Raw genomic sequence first — 21,143 nt, 5'->3', positions numbered from 1 at the left:
TGTAATCCACCAGGCTCCTCCGTCCATGGGATTTTCCAGGCAAGAATACTGGAGTGGGTGGTCCCGTCCTCCTCCAGGGATCTTTCAGACCTAGGGATCAAACACAGGTCTCCTGTATCTCCTGCACTGCAGGCAGATTCTTTACCATTGAATTGCTTTTAAATATTGGTCCTGATGATTTTAAGAGTGTATTTATTTGGAAGAAGGTCTACAAATACAAAGGATCAAGCAAAAACAGTTCCTGAATCTTGGGTGAGACCCCAGGTTTGAAAAGTTAGTTACTTTTAAAAAAGGAATGTGGAGTTTTAATAGAATATGGCATGTAGGGTGAACTTTTATCTTGCACATAGTTCTGTAATACTGTAGACTAGCTGAAGAGAGAAATTCTGAAACAGAATCCTTAAGTCAAGCTTTAATTTTAATGAAAGTTTCTGCCCTCCTTTTCTTCTTTATTCCATTTTGTGAACAGCTTTTGACAATCCTTTGGGTCTATTTGTTATATTTTATCGTAACTATGCATTCCTGTATACCCTATTTATAAATTATGCTGACATAATTGTGCATAAAGCCTTTTCTTTAGTATGGGGTTTTTTAACAAGGGAGTTTTGCAGTGGAGAAATCACTAGTTCAAAGTACAGGATTATTTTTTAAGAAAGCAGGTCAAAGATCATTTTTAAATAAATCACATTTCTTTCAAAAAAAAATTTTCCAATTTATATTTCTACCAGTAAGCGCCCATTTTATCCCATCTATAAAGTTAATTTTCTCAAAAACAGTATTTGATTTTAATTTGCAGTTCTTTAAGTGGCACAATCCCTAGTTAAAGGAATTTTAATATTTTCCCCAGATAATAGGGAAAATGTAGTCTTGTTTTCCACTTGCCTGTTCATGTGCTTCTTGGATATAATGGTAATCTCTGCTCAACTTTAGAATTTTGTAAAGAGGCATGTTTTTCTCTTTCTCATGTGTTTTTGGCAAATAACCTTACTTTATAATATTTCCTTGTTTTCTGATATTGGATTATATGGTTCATTATATTATATTGCTTTATATTGATTAACAAGTTACAGTTTTTAGCAATTTCAGATAACAAGTTTACTTTGCTAGTAAGAAGATGAATTTTAATTCTTTAGGGATTTAATAATTTCACTTTATTTTTAATTAATTGGGGGCTAATTATTCAGTATTCTTATTTTTAATTCTTTATGTACTTCTTCCTTCTGATTGTCTACCTTTTGAGGCACTTAATGTATGATTAAAAACTCCACCAGGAAGGGTGCAGGGAAAGAAAACAAAAACCTGAAAACTAAAGCTGCAAATCAAACTATTATGTAGGGATACAGTAGTTTTAATAAAGTGTTTGCGGTTTTTTTTTTGAGTGGAAGAAGTTGAATATTTCACTTGTTAATATTTTTAAAATCTTAAGAAAGGTATGTCTTTCTCTCATGTATCAACTATGGTAAAAATTTTACTAAATGGAGATGACAAATAAAATTTTATTTATATTTGTGTAATTTTAGGATAGAATTTTAGAAAGCAGCTTTAGTTGGTTTTACTTCTGCAACTTTCTGTAACCAAGTCCTTCTATATCCTCTCCTTTGTGCTGTTGGAGTCCTTTTGTGCCCTAGAGTTGTGGGGTTTTGCTTCATTATACTTCACTTTCTTTTCATCTCCCACTAATTGCCTGCTGGAGCAGAGTGACTCTGATGTACTTTTATAAGCTAATATGATATTCTTCTTCTTTATTTTCTATAAATAAACATTTGGAAGAATGTCTAGATAAGAAATATCCATACTACCATGCATATATCAAAGGAGGAACACTTGCAATTCATTCCTTAATCTTTTGTCGTGAAGAAATCAGAATCCTTAAGACCAGCTAAGAAGTAGGAAGCTGAGGTTAAGATTTTCTAATGGTTTACTGTCTCAGTGGCATTATTTATTTTCTTTGTAATCATGTTATTTATGGCAGAAGATGGCTAGCTTGCTGGTAAATGTCAACTGGGAACTGTCTAAATCCCCTACTACTGCCTTAAATCTCTGGGTTTTACATCCAGATGAACATTTTGGATTCCTGTTTTCCTCTCTCATCAACTATTAATGAACAAGCTTAATCCACTGGTATATCATGTTATAAAATGAATACTGTGAGTGCTCAGTTGCTTCAGCGTGGCTGCCTCTTTGTGACCTTCTGGACTGTAGCTCACCAGGCTCCTCTGTCCGTGGGATTCTCCAGGCAAGAATATTGGAGTGGGTTGCCATGCCCTCCTCCAAGGGATCTGTCTGACCCAGGGATCGAACCTGCATCTCATGTGTCTACTGTACTACAGGCAGATTCTTTACCTACTGAGCAACCTGAGAAGCCCAGAATGAATACTGAGCAGTTATTAAATACCTAAAACAAAGATAAGATGAGCAGGTTTTAGGTGGTTGAATATAGTTTTTAAAACTTAATTTCATTACTTTTTGAGGGTCATGTATTGCTTTTTGCGAGCTTTTTCTGTGAAGACTTAATTTCAAGGAGATCAAATCAGTCAATCTTAAAGTAAATCGATCCTTAATATTCATTGGAAGGACTGATGCTAAAGCTGAAGTTCCAATGGTTTGGTCACCTGATGCAAAGAGCCGACTCATTGGAAAAGACTCTGATGCTGGGAAAGATGGAAGGCAGGAAGAGAACGGGATGACAGAGGACGAGATGGTTGGTTGGCATCACCAACTCAATGAACATGAATCTGAGCAAAGTCCAGGAGATGGTGAAGGACAGGGAAGCTGGTGTGCTGTAGTCCATGGGGTTGCAGAGTTGGACACGACTAATCGGCTGAACAGTGACAAGCTGGCACTCATGGTAAAGAATCCATCTGCCAAAGCAGCAGACTCAGGTTCAATCCCTTGACGGGGAAGATCCCCTGGAGAAGCAAAAGGCAACCCTTATTGTATTCTTGCCTGGGAAATCCTATGGACAGAGGAGCCTGGTGGGCTGCAGTCCATGGGGTCGCAAAAGAGTCAGACGTGACTGAGTGACTGAACACACATTGCTTGTAGAATCTCATTAACATATATTTTAGACTTTAATATTCACAATATCTTCATAGAATGGTTATTTCTATACCCAAGAGTGACTTATAAGGCCAATATATAACAAACTGCCTTGAAAAATAATGTCTATCTTATACATATTCTCTGTAAAGCTTCACCTTTCCTTCAACCTCTATGCACAATTATTCTATTGCTGTATTCTCTTAACATGAATAGTTACAGATTATAATTATATGTTGAAATGAGTTCCACATCTTGGAATTACTCCAAATATTTCACTTACATCTTTTCTTATCCCTACTCTGATGCTCTTGTCTGTCTCCCATCCTGGATCCTAAATAAGGAAGGCAGAGATTGTATCTTTTTATCTGTTTTATCTTTAGTACCTAGCATAGGTGTTGGCATCTGTATCAGTAATCAATTTTATCTATAGGATAAATGAAGGATGTACATTACTTTTTATAATTAAAACGATAGTTTTATTCTGGAAGTAATATATGCTGTTATTAAAAATTCAGTACTACAGAAGACTATGAATCAGTTCTACTCCTCAGAGACTATCAAATTTAGCCAGTGTATCCTTTTAGAAAAATTTCTATATGTATGAAAACGCACACATACAGACTTCTCGATTTTTCTTTGTGCGATGATTTCAGGTCTATGAAGGGCCTGGAATTTGATTGTACTTAATGGAAAGCTGTGCTCCTCTGGTGGGTCAGACGGTAAAGAATCTGCTAATAAATTAGTTTGTTACTGGTTCACAGAGGTTGGCAGAATAGACTCCTATGTCAGAGAAAAGGGCATTTTTAGTCATGGCACGGCAGGTTCTTAAGTTTCAACATGTTTGTATCAGCTCTTCTTACCTACCAGATCTCCTGGAGGAAATGTGGACTGGCCCCAATGCATACTGACAACATGATGAGGTTGAATTTCAGGAAAAGAACAAAAAACCATAGCGAATCCACCATTTTATATAAAGCAGTAAAGAGCTGCTCTTGGTCCTAGAGAAAAATCTCATCTCATTGTTTACACTGCTCACTGTAAACACAGCCCTGAGAAATGGCCTGGGTGAAGAGTGACGGGGACCTGAATCTAGGCATACACCTGTAGGACTGTGAGACATCCTAAGGAGGAAGGCCTTCCAATGAGAGCTACCCTTGGGTCCCCCATCATTTTGGCTTCTTGTGAAATTTCACATGAGTATGCCATTCCATTCAATGCCTTGATTAATCTGACAGAGGCTGAGGATAATTTTCTTCAATTTTTCTCATGCCATATTTACTTGACGTTATTATAAATAGGACATAAAGCAGCAGGATTAGGTGAACCTGCAGTATTGACTTTAATCAGGTCTCTCAGATCATGGACTCACTCATTGTAAATAAGTCTCAGAGGATTTCAGTATGTCTTATTTTTGTATAGCCCAAATGTAGTCTAGGCCACCTTATTATCCATGTGACTAGTGCAAGGGAATGTAGCCTGATGTGTTGATCCTTTGTTCTCATTGCAAAAGACAATCAAGTACCTCAGTACCCAATGGCAAGATAGTCCATAAGCCATCCTGCCCCAGCTACAAACATAAAGTCTAAAGGGGCATGGTTCACTCCAGTTCAATATTTGTGGTTAAACTTGGTTTGGATCACTACTACATTGATATGGCTAAGCATGTGCCTTATCACTGAAGATTTCTAGCCTGGATTGCCATATGGAGCATAACCCAATGCTGCTCAGAGAAGTGGAGAAGGAATCCCGTTTTGGAAACTGCCATTGAAGGTATCAGGCGCAGCAGAGTAGTTCAGGACTGGTCTATATAACATTTCTATTTTATAGCACATGGATAAGGCAGCAAAGAAACAGTAGATCAGATTGCCAGCTGCAGAAGCTGCTTCACTGGGGTAGACCATGTGATTATCCTGCCAGGCTCTAATGTTGGGGTGACCAAGAGAACAACATGAGTTAGTCTCCCAGTCCTTCCTTACACCTCTTCATAAACAATTTGCTTCCTCCTCAGACATCAAAGTTGTCAAGTTCCCTCCATAGCCGTAACATTTGTGTGTCCCAGTCTAATAAATATAACATCACCTCTTTTTTCAATCATCTTTTACTCAGACCCAGATCTTTCATAGAGGAGAGTTAAATATAAGTAGGACAAGGGAGTTTTTACAAAAAATTACAGGTATTTTCTAGGTTGGCCCACATGGAATATTGTAGTGGGATTTGGTTAACAATGTACACCACCAAGGGCTTCTTATCCTCATGGTCTAGGACCATGTCAGTTCAATAGAAAAATCCAGGTGGTGGGGTCAGAATTAAGTTTTAATACTCTAGGCCTCCTTTTGGCTTCACTGTCAGCTAGCGGCATGCCATCTAGGCTGGCTCGAGGTTGTTGTTGGAGAAAAAAAAGTCCATCACATTCAGGAATGGACAGGGTGGAATCCATGTTTTCAAAATTAATTTTATACAATTCCCTACCCATTTTATCCTGATCATTAGTCAGTAGGTAGCCAAGAGAAGATGAACTTTCTTTTGGGAAGGCCAAATTCAATAGACCAATTCTCTTGCTCAGGTGGGTGTACCAGGAGGTGATTAGAAGTTTGGTCATATATCTTTTTCGGTTTTTAAAGAGATTGTTACAATATTCAACAAAAACTTTGAATAGTAGAAAGTGTGGGAAATCTAATTGTTATTGTTCAGTCGCTAAGTCATGTCTGACTCTTTGCGACCCATAGACTGCAGCACACTAGGCCTCCCTGTCCTTCACTATCTCCTGGAGTTTGCCCAAGTTCATGTCCATTGAATCTGTGATGCTATCCAACCATCTCCAAGGAAACCATATCCAACCAAGGAAAATCTAATGCCTTGATTGTTGTCCCATTGTTGAATGGCCTTTGTGACAGAAGACATACCATTGTCAGACTGTAGGCGGTCTGGAAATCAGAAAACATGACTCGGGTTAGTTCCATGGGTCACATAGTTGGAGGTAGTTTATTGGACTAGAACAGCACAGTGTAACCTGAGACTGGGTAGGATGATGACATGAGATCCTGTACCAAACAGAGATGTACTCACACAGAGCTGTAGATGGGAACTCTGCTCCCATTATCCCGCCTTCATTTCTGAACCATATTTAAACAGGTACATATGAACTCAGTCGGCTCTGCTAAGAGGCTACTTCAGCTTCACCCTTAATTATGTTTTTATCTTAAAGCAGTTGAGGTTTGGGCAGAGGGGACCAGAAGTATCAGAGGGCATGGAACAAGAGAGCAGCTTTATGTAGTGAGCAATTACTTTCAGTTTAGAGCACCATTTACCCACAGCTCAAACAAATGAATGTTTAATACAGTGTTTTCAGTTTTCATTATTATTATTGCCAGAGTTTGTATAATTTTCTGTGCATTTTTACCAGACTTTTTACTTCTCAGTCCTTCTTGCATTCATTCATTCAACAGATGTTGACTGAGCACCAATTTTGTGCCAAAAAATGTTTTTGGTATCTTAAGGATAGCACAGAGAATAATAGATGTAATTCCATGGTGAGAATCAGGCAGTAAATAAATTAACAAGTACTAGTGATAAGTATTCTGAATCAACCACATAAGTATATTGCATAGATGGTGGGAGGGCATTATCTTAGATAAGTTGGTCCAGAAAAGAACTCTCTGGGGATATTTGAGCAGTGATCGGAATAAAGAAAGGGTGAAAGATTGTTTCATTATTTAGGAGAACAGTGTTCTAGAGAGTACTTCAAGCATGAAGATTCTGGAGTGCATTAAGTAAATGAGAGAGTGAGAAGATGAAATCTGAAAGGCAGTCAAGGTCCAGATTTGGTTGTTTTATAGGCAAAGTTAGGGATTTGGAATTTATTTTATTAATATATGTAATAAAAAAAACCATTGGTCAATAATGATCAGAACTTAGAAAAGATCTGGTTAAAATTTAATTTTAACATGACCAAATTTACTTCTGTGTGGAGAATAGGTTTTATGGGAATGTATTTAAGAAAATGGATCCTACTCTTACATATGTACTCAAGAAATGCATATGTCCATATGTATTTGCCCATATATCAAAACTTGTACATGAATGTTCATCACCAAATTATTCATGATAGCCAAAAGGTGGAATTAACCCAAATGTGGATCAACTGATAAATAAAATCTGATACATTCATGCAATGGATATTATTTGTCGAGAAAAAGAAGTCAAATACTGGGATGTACTACAACACGGATAAAGTCTTGAAAACATACTAACTGAAGAAGAGAGTAACAAAGGACAATATGTTGTATGACTTTATTTATGTGGAATGTTCATAACAGGCAAATCTATTGAGATAGATACTCAATTAGTGGTAACCTAGACCTAGGGCTATGGGAGGATTGGAGAGTGAAGAGGAGTTGTTTTCTTTCAAGGAAATGAAAGTGTTCTAAAGTTGATTGCGGCAATGGATGCACAACTCTGTGACTATACTACAAGCCATTGCATTGTACATTTTAAATGTTTGGATTGGATTGGATAGTATGTGAATTCTATCTCAATAAAGCAGTTTTTTTTTTTTTTAAAGTTAAAGCAATATATCAAGTTGGTGATTATGTAGGTTAAATCTATAGGCAGAAAGTGAAAGTGTTAGTGACTCAGTCATATGTCCAACTCTTTGCAACCCCATGGATAGTAAGTGGCCTGCCAGGCACCTCTGTCTATGGAATTCTTCAGGTAAGAATACTGGAGTATAGATAAAGCCAATAGAATTTTCTGCAAGGTCGAATAGGGGTGTGAAAAAAAGAGCTGTCAGAAAATAGTACAAAGTATTTTGGCTAAGTTGTGTCAAAACCTGCTTAGGACTTACGTAAGATAATGTCTGAGAACTGACCAATGGATTTGGCCATGACTGTCTCAAATAAGTCTTCCACATAATGGTGAGGGCTAAAGACTGTTGGGTTTAAAATAGGATGGAAGGACAAGGATATGGGATGTATAGGCAATGATTATACGTAGTTCTTTCCAGGAGTTTTGCATTCAAGGTGAGCAGAGAACTGGAAGCATAGATGAAAAGAGATGTGGGGTCAAATTAGTTTAAGATGATTATTCACATGGCATCTTTGTATTGATAGAAATGACTTATTCAAGGAGAAAAACTGAGGCAGAAGAGACAAGTGCATCAGTAAAGCCCATGAATGTGTGGGGTCAGAGAATGTTATACTCCTTAAAAGATAGTTCATCCATCATCACACTCAGACTTGCAGATTTAGGGGTGGCAGTCATGGGAACTAGCAAGTTGATAAACTCTACATGGCAGTAAGCAAAATCCTCTTCTGACTGTTTATATCTTCTTGCTAAATGTATACACGTAGTGATGAGCTGAGAGGAAATGGTGTGGAGATGGCAGTCTGAAGGCAAACAAGGTGCAAAGTTATCTGAGGAATGGAAATTGATTTGACTGGAGCTATTGCAGGATGGCTCTGAGGCACTGCGAGTCCAGTATGAGTTCATAGATTTAAAATGAGAACAGGCAGCATATTTTTGGGGTTTCTTTCTAGTCATGTTCATCTGTTTGCATGTAGGAGTGGTGTAAGGGAAAGTTAAATTTAACCAGTGTATTGGTATGCTAAGGCTGCCATAACAAAGTATGACAGACTTAAACAACAGAAATTTATTTTCCAACAGATTTCAGAAGTCCAAATCGGTGTGTCAGTAGAGTTAGTTTCATCCTGAAGCCTTTCTCTGTGGTGTGCAGATGATTGCCTTCTCTGTCTTCTCATGGCCTTTTCTCTGTGTTTGTCTCCTAATAACATCTTCTCATATGGATACCAGTCATATTGGATGAGGGTCCCTTTGTATGACCTTATTTTAACTTAATTACCTCTTTAAAGGATCTATCCCCCAATACAGTCACATTCTAAAATACTGGGGGTTAAGACTTCACACATGAATCTTCTTGGGGAGGGAGGCACACAATTCCACATATAACAGCAATGCTGGAGTTTTAAAATTTAAATCTATTTTTGAGGTGAGAGAGGACATATGTAAAATGTGCAATCTGGCTTTCATAGAGTTAATTATTTAAGAAAAAGAGACAAATGATGAACAAACTTTTAAAAAATGCATTTAAAAAAATATGCTAGGAGAGTATTAACAGGTACCAAGAGTAAAATAAAGTGAGCTAAGGAAATACAGAGTTATTAAATTGTGTGCTATTTATAAGTTGATAGGAAAGGTCTCCGTGATTTGACTAGAAAGTAAGATCTGAAGGATGTTAGAGCAGGAAGCCATGACTGTATCAGTGGGCAGAGAACACAGCGTATGCACAGCCCCGGGGCGAGATGGTGATTGGTACGTGTGAGGAACAGCCAGGAGACTCAAGGGACTGGTGTGGAGAACAATGGTACGAAATGAGATCAGAAAGGTAGGAAGTAGAAGTGCTCTTATCTGATGCAGTTGGACTATAATTTCTCTAGTTAATAAAATTTTGAGTAAATCAGGGAATCATGCAATACGTACATAAACATTTTGGTTTCGCCTTTAAAAATGAAATATAATTTACATAGACTGAGATGCACAGATCTTAAGTGTACAGTTCAATGAGTTTTAACAACTGTAAAGTCCTGTGTAACTCATATTCTATCGGCAACTGCATCTGTTAAATATATGTCTAATAAGTAAATATAAAATATATTTATAATGCTCTCATATTACATATATTTCAATATAATATAAATATTAATATATTTGTAAATACGAAACATATCTGTGATGCTCATCCTGACTCCTGACCACACACATACTGAATGTACACTGCTTCTCTAAGGATTAGTGAAGAGAATCCTCATTCATTTTTTCTTGTTCTTTCAATGCTATTCATGATGATAATAACGATTCCTGTTCAGTTCAGCTCAGTAGCTTAGTCGTGTCTGATTCTTTGCAACCCCGTGCAGGCCAGGACTCCCTGTCCATCACCAACTCCCAGAGTTTACCCAAACTGATGTCCATTGAGTCGGTGATGCTATCCAACAATCTCATCCTCTGTTGTCCCCTTCTCCTCCTACCCCCAATCTTTCCCAGCATCAGGGTCTTTTCCAATGAGTCAGCTCTCTGCATCAGGTGGCCAAAGTATTGGAGTTTCAGCTTCAACATCAGTCCTTCCGATGAACACCCTGGACTGATCTCCTTTAGGATGGACTGGTTGGATCTCCTTGCAGTCCAAGGGACTCTCAAGAGTCTTCTCCAATACCACACTTCAAAAGCATCAATTTTTTGGCACTCAGCTTTCTTCACAGTCCAACTATCACATCCATACATGACCACTGGAAAAACCATAGCCTTGACGAGACGGACCTTTGTTGACAAAGTAATGTCTCTGCTTTTCAATATGCTATCTAGGTTGGTCATAATTTTCCTTCTAAAGAGTAAACGTCTTTTAATTTCATGGCTGCAATCACCATCTGCAGTGATTTTGGAGCCCAGAAAAATAAAGTCAGCCACTGTTTCCACTGTATACCCATCTATTTGCCATGAAGTGGTGGGACTGGATGCCATGGTCTTAGTTTTCTGAATGTTGAGCTTTAAGCCAACTTTTTCACTCTCCTGTTTCACTTTATCAAGAGGGTTTTTAGTTCTTCTTCACTTTCTGCCATAAGTGTGGTGTCATCTGCATATCTGAGGTGGTTGATATTTCTCCTGGAAATCTTGATTCCAGCTTGTGCTTCCTCCAGCCCAGCGTTTCTCGTGATGTACTCTGCATATAAGTTAAATAAGCAGGGTGACAACATACAGCCTTGATATACTCCTTTTCCTATTTGGAACCAGTCTGTTGTTCCATGTCCAGTTCTAACTGTTGCTTCCTGATCTGCATACAGGTTTCTCAAGAGGCACTACTGTGCCTCAAGTACTGTTACTACTATTAGTAATTGCTATTACTACTATATATTGAACTCCTCCTATGTGTCAGGAACCATTATAAGAACTTTGTACATACAATTAATTAATTAGATCCTCAGAGCCTTATGAGGTAGCTATAAGAAATATATGTTTGGTTATCCAGCCAGTCCATCCTAAAGGAGATCAGTCCTGGGTGTTCATTGGAGGGACTGATGTTGAAGCTGAAACTCCAGTACTTTGGCCACCTGATGCGGAGAGCTGACTCATTGGAAAAGATCCTGATGCTGGGAAAGATTGAGGGCAGGAGGAGAAGGGGACAACAGAGGATGAGATGGTTGGATGGCATCACCGTCACAATGGACATGGGTTTGGGTGAACTCCGGGTGTTGGTGATGGACAGGGAGGCCTGGCGTGCTGCAGTTCATGGGGTCGCGAAGAGTCGGACACAACTGAGCAACTGAACTGAACTGATGAACTGATTCAGATGACCATAATATGTTTCTCAACTATATTTTGGGGATTCCCCAGTGGCGCAGTGGTAAAGTATCTGCCTGCATTGCAAGAGATGTGGGTTTGATCCCTAGGTTGGTAAGATCCCTGTAGAAGAAATGGCAACCCACTCCAGTATTCTTGCCTGGGAAATCCCATGGACAGAGGAGTCTGGAAGGCTGCAGTCCATGGGGTCTATAAAAAGTAAGATATGACTGAGTAAACAACAACTACTGTTTATATTTTGTGACTAGAAAAAGGCATAGAACATTTAGGTAACTTGAACTAAGCTACAGAGTAAGTGCGTGTGGAACTCAGATTCAGGTCATGGCATCATAACTCAGCAGGTCTTATGCTTAGTTTCCTACTAATAGTCACATTTTATGTTATGAATATGTGAAGTTTCCTTAAAGACAAGTGAGGGCATTTTTTTCTTTTTTCCACCATCTTTCCACATAAGGCATTCATTTAACATTATCATTGGCTGTTTCTTTGTCTCTTACTGTATCTTTCCTTGTGGCATGGTTTTTATGGTTTACAGTGGTTTTCACAGTGCCCTGTTTGATTTAGGCTATGGGTAGATTCATCTAGTCCACCTGAATTTTAGATTTTCATTCATGTGAAGACCAGTCTTTCTGTCAATAACTGTAATTAATTCAGGGTAATTTTTTCAAAGCTTACTCACTATAATTTTTAGTCATTAAACTAAAATGCATAATTGTCCAGTCATCAGCTCCCAGAAGTTCCTGCCTAACTACTTAAAACATTTAAAGTGTGTTGGTAGCCGGAATGTTCTGGAAGCACTGCCAAAAGTTTTCCAGGAGCTTCATTCATCCTTTGGGAGCCTCAAGTATAGCTTCATAAAATAAATTGAATGTATTTGCACCAATTATGTAGTTTTCTACAAAAGAAAGCATTTGACTAGAGATAAAAATGTATCTAACAGCAACTAAAGTAGACCGCCCCCCCCAACCCAGGTAAGTGATAGCCTTATAACTAAAACAAAAAGTCTTACTTTAAAAACATACTTATCAAACTTCTAAGCTTTACTTAGATCTTCTTTTTTTTATATTTGAGATCCTTTTTTATAGAATATTAAAATTGGTGCATGTTTTCAAACAAAAATTCTGTAATATCTCAAAGTCTATGGCTAATACCATTATTTAGTGCACAAGAAAAAAAAAAAGGAATGACAATATGATTAGCAAGATGACGCTTGATAGCTCTCTAACTCCTGATTTTTTTCCTATCTAGAGAAATATTTTAAAGAGGGGAATACTGTGTTCAAAACTTTGAAACAATTAGAAAAGGGTAGAAGAGCCTGTCAGTGATGCAAAGTTAGCCATGTTCCACGTTGATTTGGCAAACCAGAACTTGGATTTGGCTTGAGAAACAGTAGTGTTTGCAAATAAATAGGGTCTTACTGGAAGAAATGTTGATTCTCTTAGATAAACTTGGACCACCAATTGTGCTTATGTTGGTTAGTGTTACTTTGTGTATTGTGCCATGCTTCTGCTCAATCAGTTTTGTTCTTAAGAAGAGAATTGAAACAGTGTATGTGATTACTATTTTAGAAGTACTAGCAGATGACAAATGATAAAATTTAGTATGTTTTCAAGGTAGAGATGTTTTCACAGTAGATAGAATTAAAAACTTGATATATATATAAGGAAAGATTGTTTCATAAATTAAAATATTTAAAGAGCAACTTAGTTTTATCACATAATATAGTAAAGTTAGAGTTTTCTCAGTTTCTTGATATATGGATCTAGCAGGGTATGAAATTACAATAATTTGAATAATGCTTGAAGTGATAATAAGATGTAACTTTCATTTTCTGTTATGGTTAAAGTTTAAATTACATTCTCAATAACCTTAACTATTAGGCTCTTATTAGGAAATGACTTATCTAAGACATTTTAATATTTAATATTAAGTGATTTTAGATTTTGTATTATTATAATATTCTTTATATTTCTTTTAAAATAATGTTCTCATACTTTATCTTGCTTACGTCTCACAATTTTGTGAGGTAGATGGGGAAGGAAATATAAGTAAAGAAAATGAAGCACAGAGAGGCAAATGCTTACTTAAATTCATAATTCCACTTTATGACAGCCAGTCATGGTTCTTTTTATGTCTTTTATTATAGATCTTTATCATAAAATATCCTATAATACATAGATCTTATATAACATATAAATTTTTTTTATTATGGGATGTTTTATTTTAAGGTTTTCCTTCAAATCTGGGAATGACCATTTAGCTAGGATCAGTGTAATATATACTTTTACTTAAAACAAGGCTCTTTTCCTACAATAAACTGAAGGAACCTGCTCCATCTTATGTTCAAAGAAAGACAGAAAATTAAATAGGTTGAATTGTTTCAAATCTCATATTCAGTGACACATACATAAAGTAACAGGAAAAATATATGTGGGAATCCTTCCCTTGTTGTCAGGTTTAGAGGCTGAGTTCCAATGTTTACTTATAATTTTTGCAGAAAAATGAAGTTGAAATGAAACTAAATAATTAGCATGCTGTTTTTCAAGAAAAAGAACCACTGTCAAATATCATGCATTCCTTAGATTGTATATGTTCTATTTTTTAAAAATATTTGTTGAATAAATGTAAATTTTATGTAGTTGTTGAAAGTAGGCTCTGTTATAATATTTTTTTAAATTGTCACTTTATGTAAGCTTTGAATTGCTACTACTCTGATCAGATTGTGATAGGCAATAGCATTTGTGTTGCTTTATGATACAAGGTCAGCTGCCATTAATTTAAAGAACTTCTGCCTCAGCAAATTGTACTTTGATGTTTTTATTTTGAAACAAGCGTTTCTGAAATAGTCCAAGTATCTTTGTATTTAATAGCTATTCTCCTCAAATATCTGTCAAAATTGTTACTTACCTTATTCACGTAAATGGATTTATATTTCAGTTTCTATTATTTTAATGTAGCCAATGATATGAGACTATTTTTGTGTTGATATAATTATTCTATAGATAGAAATAGCAAGGTAGTTATTATTGTTCTATGTAGTGTAAATAAAACAAAGTATATGTTATTAAGTCCACACTTACTTTAAGTATCTCTTATTAATTGCACACGTCTTTGTTTTGCCTTTAGAATTCTTGCTCTGGTTACTTTCTTTTAAATCACTTTACATTCAATGTATTATTCACTGATAATTTTATGAATGTGTGCTACCCATTCTCAAAAGCATATCTGTAGTGATTATTTTCCATGCAGATCAGATGGGTTTTTAAGGATAAGTAACTGATGACTTACTTCATGTAATTGTCTTTTTGTCAAATATTTTAAAAAATGTCTTAATATTAATGACTGTATTCTGCAATATGGTTTACAAGCATTATAATTTTTGGTCCTCATAGCAAATCTTTAGTTTTGGCACTGTTAGTTTCATTTTATAGATGAGAAAACTGAGGCTTACAAGGTCTCCCCTATGTAGGAAGTGAGTAAGTCCAGGCCTATCTGTGTAAAGACCAGCTCTTAGCCATTGCAATATATAATAACTCAGGATGACTCTAGTTCAGCAACATTGGCTCCTTAAAAGTGCTGAATCATGGTAAATTCAGAACTGCACTATTTTATAACCTAGTTCTTTACAGAATATGGTGATAGAACTTTAAGCAAAAGGCAATACAACATGAAGAAAGCAAGTGATTCCCAAGGGCCCAGCAATATATTGGCAGACCTAGGATTAATTGTTAGAATTTAAGCCCCTTGGCTTGCTTATAGCTCTCATTTATTTGGACTTTTCATTCTAAACTTGAAGGCCAAATGCTGATATATATGAGAGCATTAAATAGTCATATGTTTCATGTTATATCACATTTATGCAAAATAAACTGTGAGATATTTTTTCTTCTTTCCTTCTTTCCCCAAATACAGTGGGATGCACCCTGCTTTTATCCGAGAGTTCAGCTCTGTGGCTTGGATTTATCGCAGCCGTGTCTGTCTTTGATCTCCGTGTTAACTAGAAGTCAAGGGAAGACATGAGGAGGTTTGTTTACTGCAAGGTGGTTCTCGCCACTTCACTGATGTGGGTTCTCGTGGATGTCTTCTTACTCTTGTACTTCAGTGAATGTAACAAATGTGATGACAAGAAGGAGCGGTCCCTGCTACCTGCGCTCAGGGGTAAGCACTCACAAAGCAGATGTTTCTTTTATACAAATAAGAATGGTGGTGACTCATGGTAAAACATGACATTTCAAAATAAGAGTTCTGTTTCTTAGAAGAGCATTTGGGCAGAATTGTTAATGTACATTAAGCTATGGTAAAGCTACTTTACTTTTCTTGGCCTCAAGTGTTTTGTTGGAAGGAATGAGGAATTATCTCACCTCTAAGGTACCTTCCAATTCTAATAATTCCAACATTGTGTGACTGTAGTGAGCATTCAAATTGGACAGAATTTTAAATTTAGTCTTTCAGAAGCATAAGCCTTTAGAGATCAAGAATATAATGTAAAAAAGGAAAACTACTGAAGTGAGATGGTGAGGAAAGTAGCAAAATGAGACTACATTACAGCCCTCAAAACTTCCAAAAGCAATAAAAGAAGGACACTTTTTTAAAAAGCAAAACATGTCGGTGGCTAGATTTAACTTGTGGGCTCTCAGCTTGCCATCCTAAGTTAAAGGCAAAAGATAATTTTAAGTGTGTTAAAAACTCATTTTCACTCAATATTCCCTCTTAAGGAACCAGTGTCAGTGACTAGATAAGCATGAAGGTAAAGAAACACAATAATTTATATAAATGGTGATTTATTAAATATAGTCATTCATTTCCTAAAGTTATTCCATGGAATGTTTCTATGTTTTCTTTTGGCTTAAATGTCATTAATTTATTTCTGAAATACTCCTAGTGAATGAGTGCTTCTAAAGTACTTGAGCATGCTTGAAATTAGTTTTAGTTTTTGTTTTGTTCAGTTGCTAAGTCATGTTTGACTCTTTACAACCCCATGAACTGCAGCGTGCCAAGCTTTCCTGTCCTTCACTGTCTCCCTGAGTTTGCTCAAACTCATGTTCATTGAGTCAGTGAAGCCATCCAACCATCTCATCCTCTGTTGCCCTCTTCTCCTCTTGCAGCATCAGGCTCTTTTTCAATGAGTTGGCTCTTCCTATCATGTGGCCAAAGCTTTGGAGCCTCAGCTTCAACATCAGTCCTTCCAATGAATATTCAGGGTTGATTTCCTTTAGGTTTGACTTCTTTGATCTCCTTGCCGTCCAAGGGACTCTGAAGAATTTCCTCCAGTACCACAGTTCAAAAGAATCAATTCTCGGACACTCAGCCTTCTTTATGGTCCAACTCTTATATCTGTACATGACTACTAGAAAAACCATAGCTTTGACTCTACAGACCTTTATTGGTAAAGTGATGTCTCTGCTTTTTAATACGCTGTCTAGGTTTGTCATAGATTTTCTTCCAAGGAGCAAGTGTCTTTTCATTTCCTGGCTGCAGTCACTATCTGCAGTGATTTTGGAGCCCAAGAAAATAAAATCTGCCACTCTTTCCAATTTTTCCCCATCTTTTAGCCACGAAGTAATAGGACTAGTTGCCATGATCTTCATTTTTTGAATACTGAGTTTTAAGCCAGCTTTATTACTCTCTTTCACCTTCATTAAGAGGCTCTTTAGTTCCTCTTCACTTTCTACCATTAAGATGGCATCATATGCATATCTGAGATTATTGATATTCTTCCATCTTGATTCCAGCTTGTGAATCATCTGTACTGGCATATCGCATGATGTGAAAATTGTGAAAATGAAATTGTTAGTCATTCAGCCGTGTCCAACTCTTTGCGACCCCATGGACTATAGCCCACCAGGCTCCTTTGTCCATGGGATTCTCCAGGCAAGAATAATGGAGCGGATTGCCATTCCCTTCTTCAGAGGATCTTCCCAATCCGGGGATCAAGTCCATGTCTCCTGCACTGAGGCAGATTTTTACCATCTGAGCCATCAGGGAAGTAACAGTACTACAAGAAAAAAGTTGCAATGATCTGAGAGAATAGCATTGAAACATGTATATTATCACGTGTGAAACAGATCACCAGTCCAGGTTCAATGCTTGAGACAGGGTGCTCAGGGATGGTGCACTGGGATGACCCAGAGGGATGGGATGGGGAGGGAGGTGGGAGGGGGGTTCAGGATGGGGAACACATGTAAACCCATCACTGATTCATGTCAATCTATGGCAAAACCCACTACAATATTGTAAAGTAATTAGTCTCCAATTAAAATAAATAAATTAATAAAAAAATAACAAAAAAAGAAAAAAATTGCAAGAAGACTGGAGTGGGTTGACATTTCCTTCTCCAGGGGATCTTCCCAAACTGGTGACTGAACCCACAACTCCTGCATTGGCAGGTAGGTTCGTTACCACTGAGCCACCTGGGAAACTCCTTCACATGATGTTCTGTGCATTTAGGTTAAATTGTCAGGGTAAAAATATACAGCCTTGACATACTCTTTTCCTAGTTTTGAACCACCCCATTGTTCCATGTCCAGTTTTAACTGTTGCTTCTTGACCCACATACAGGCTTTTAAGGAGACAGATAAGGTGGTCTGATTTCTCCATCTCCTTAAGAATTTTCCACAGTTTGTTGTTATGCACACAGTCAAAGGCTTTAGTGTAGTCAATGAAGCAGAAGTAGATAATTTTATTCTCCTTGACTTTTTTTTAACATTTTTAAACATTTTTTTTCTTAAAAATCTAGTTTATATTAATTCCTTATATAGCAAAAGTTTTTTTTATAAGCATGATGAAATGTAAACTTTGAAGCCCAGTTGATGTATTTGTACCTTTTGGAAAAGTGAATCTAATTTACTGACTTGAGGTTTCCATTCATTAAATAAATGTATTTTGCTTCTAATATTATAGATATTTTTGAAGTTATTTATTAATCAAAATATTCTAAGAAAGAGAATTTCACTGATACTATCTGATTGTATGAGTAGGGAAATTCAGAAAAACATTTCTAAAAATTAATTTTTTGTTGAGTGATTTTGTTGGATGTCTTTAGTTTACTTTGCAATAATACTCTGGTCCAGCTGGATAAATTATGATTATCTTCTTTTCAAAATGAGTCTAATTCTTTCAGTAGAGTTTCTGACTAGTACAAAAAAATTGAGAGAAAGTAATATGAAAGTGACTGAGCCTAGACCCATTTAGATAGTTTATATACATTTTTTATGCCCTTATATTAGAATTATTCAAAGAGGAAAACTTTATGAGTCCATCAGTTTTTGATAAATGAGCATGGGAATTGATTTGCTGATCTTTGGTTAAAATCACAGAATAAATCGGCCTTCTCTGCTTGTTAGAACTGGTTGAGCAGCTGCTTGGCTGAAAGTGGAAGTGTGATTTGATGGATCACATCAGTTTAGTATGATAACTTGGTCATTTGTTGGACTGAGACATCTAGATTGGTCACAAAAAATTTTATGATCTGATTCAGCAAAACTATGACAGCCTTTTCTGGAAGTACCTAAAGAGCAGTTTTGCTGATTTAAGTTCTTAATGTTCAGTTTCAAATCTCAAAATGTAAAATTTAATGATGCAAGGCAGAAATAGTAATTTTTCCTTGTACTTAAAATGTAAAATTAAACTATATTCTCTTTACTTTGAATACTTCTTTAATGTTATACATTAATATTTGTCTTGAAAAAGTGAAAATTAGGCTTTCTAGTTTTAATTTCATCTTCTATTGTTACTCATTATTTCAGAATATTACTTTATTTAGGAACTCATGCTGTGTATTTAAAATAATATTTTATTTACATGTAGATGATATTGTACAAAGTGCACTTGGCTGAAATTTTCAGGTTCTAGATATGTTAAAAACAGGATTTTTTGACCAAAAAAGTTGATCTTTCTGGACGTTTTTGTCTCCATTATTAAAATAAAGGCTTTGGACTAGGTAGTTTCTAAGATGTCTTCTAGTTCTAAATTTTAAACCACTTGTAAATACCCAATATTAGCAAACACTCTGAATTAATTTTTGAGATATGTTCATTCATTTACCAAATCATCAATTATTTAAGTGCTTCTCAAGTTAACATGTTGTATATCTTAAACTTACTCAAAGTTGTGTGTCAATTATATCTCAATTATAAAAAAGAAGAACATAGTCTGGTAATGGGCAAAAAACAAGAAACAATCCCAAGTATAATCACCTTAGACTTCATAGGGGGCATTACAAGATAGATCACCCCAAGGTTAAAAATCTAGCTTTATTGACCAACCTGGTCCTCAAGTCCTCCCCTGTGAATTATTAATAGCTGTGTGACTTTTAGCAAATTCCTTAACAAAATCTTGGTGTTCCGTTTAAGATGAGAACCTTAAAGTCAATAAATCTTACTTCACAGAGCTGCCGTGAGAATTAAACATGATGACGTGATAAGCCTCGCAGTGGAGTGGTAGCTCATGCTGACCCTTCATCAGTGTCTGTTAAACACTGTGAAAGTAATGAAATGTCTGAATGGACTCCACCAGGCTCTGCCGTCCAGGCTGAGTCAGGTCCACAACCCGGGGAAGTTATTCTGGGTATAGCCCCCAAAAGGAAGTGACTCTTCAAAAAAAATGATGGACTATATATATAGTTCCATCACTAAGTCACCTCTGATTCTTTGTGACCTCATGGATTATAGCATGCCAGACTCCTCTGTCCTCCTCTATCCCCCAGAGTTTGCTCAAATTTATGTCCATTGAGTCAATGATGCTATCTAACCATCTCATCCTCTGCTGTCCTCATCTTCTTTTGCCTTCAGTCTTTCCTGGCATCAGGGTCTTTTCCAACAAGTTGGCTCTTTGCATCAGGTGGTCAAAGTATTAGAGCTTTAGCATCAGTCCTTCCAATGAGTATTCAGAGTTGATTTCCTTTAGGATTGACTGGTTTGATTTCCTTGCCCTCCATGCACCCTCAAGAGTCTTCTCCAGCACATAGTTAATACTAAAAATTTCTTTCTCTCTCTGTCTCTTTCAGTAAAAATGTAATTTAGAAATGATTACAAAGCACAGAGAGTATTGGGATGAGGAAGAACAGTGCTCTGAGTAGAGCATCTAGGATATTAGAAATGGATCTTGAGTACTAGCTAAAACTTCATAGAGACTGTGACATTTAAACTGAGGTCTAAAAGATAAAAGTAGGAAGTAAATAGTTAAAGAAGAAAACACTAATTTTTATGGAATTATAAAGATAAAAGAACACCCAAGATACTTCTGAAGGGAAAACATACAGAGATCTTACAAAATTTGAGTAATCAGGACTGTAGTATTTGCACAGAGGGTAGCCCAAGTGCCCAGAGGAACAAAATAGAGATCCTAGAAGTACACACACATGTTTGGAACATTCAGTATATGACAGAGGAAGCACTGCAAATCAGTAGGGGAGAGAAGAGCTCTTCAACAAATACAGTGGAAATCGTGGTAATATGCATGGAAAATAGATGAAACTGGATGCTTAACTCATATCATAAACCAAGGTACACTTTGGAAGTATTAGAGTCACAAGAAAACTTTACTTTTAGCAGAAAATAAAATAGGCATTTTTAGAAATACTGTACAACATCATTGACCATAAAAGATACTATTGATAAATTTGACTATATTAAAATTCAGGAAGTTGGTTCACTTGCATATACCTTAAAGAAAGTAAAAAGAGAGATTATAAACTGTAGAAGATGTTCAAAGAACATGTAGCTGAAAGATTGTCA

At 36.4% G+C, this 21,143-nt stretch overlaps 1 protein-coding gene across 3 annotated transcripts in view; it reads left to right on the top strand.

The window, feature by feature from the left end:
- The window catches only part of GALNT13 (polypeptide N-acetylgalactosaminyltransferase 13), a 602,015-nt gene that overhangs the window by 55,022 nt on the left and 525,850 nt on the right, over positions 1-21,143 (top strand). For all 3 annotated transcript variants that reach the window (XM_043894707.1, XM_043894705.1, XM_043894704.1), the window contains exon 3: positions 15,322-15,567. In XM_043894707.1, the coding sequence (XP_043750642.1) occupies positions 15,426-15,567 (142 nt within the window). In that variant the 5' untranslated portion in view covers positions 15,322-15,425. The remainder of the gene's footprint in view (positions 1-15,321; positions 15,568-21,143) is intronic.

This window comes from Cervus elaphus, chromosome 33 (assembly GCF_910594005.1).
Source record: "Cervus elaphus chromosome 33, mCerEla1.1, whole genome shotgun sequence".
Taxonomy (NCBI): domain Eukaryota; kingdom Metazoa; phylum Chordata; class Mammalia; order Artiodactyla; family Cervidae; genus Cervus; species Cervus elaphus.
The sequence above is the reverse complement of the archived record's forward strand: the minus strand, read 5'-3'. Positions and strand labels throughout refer to the sequence as shown.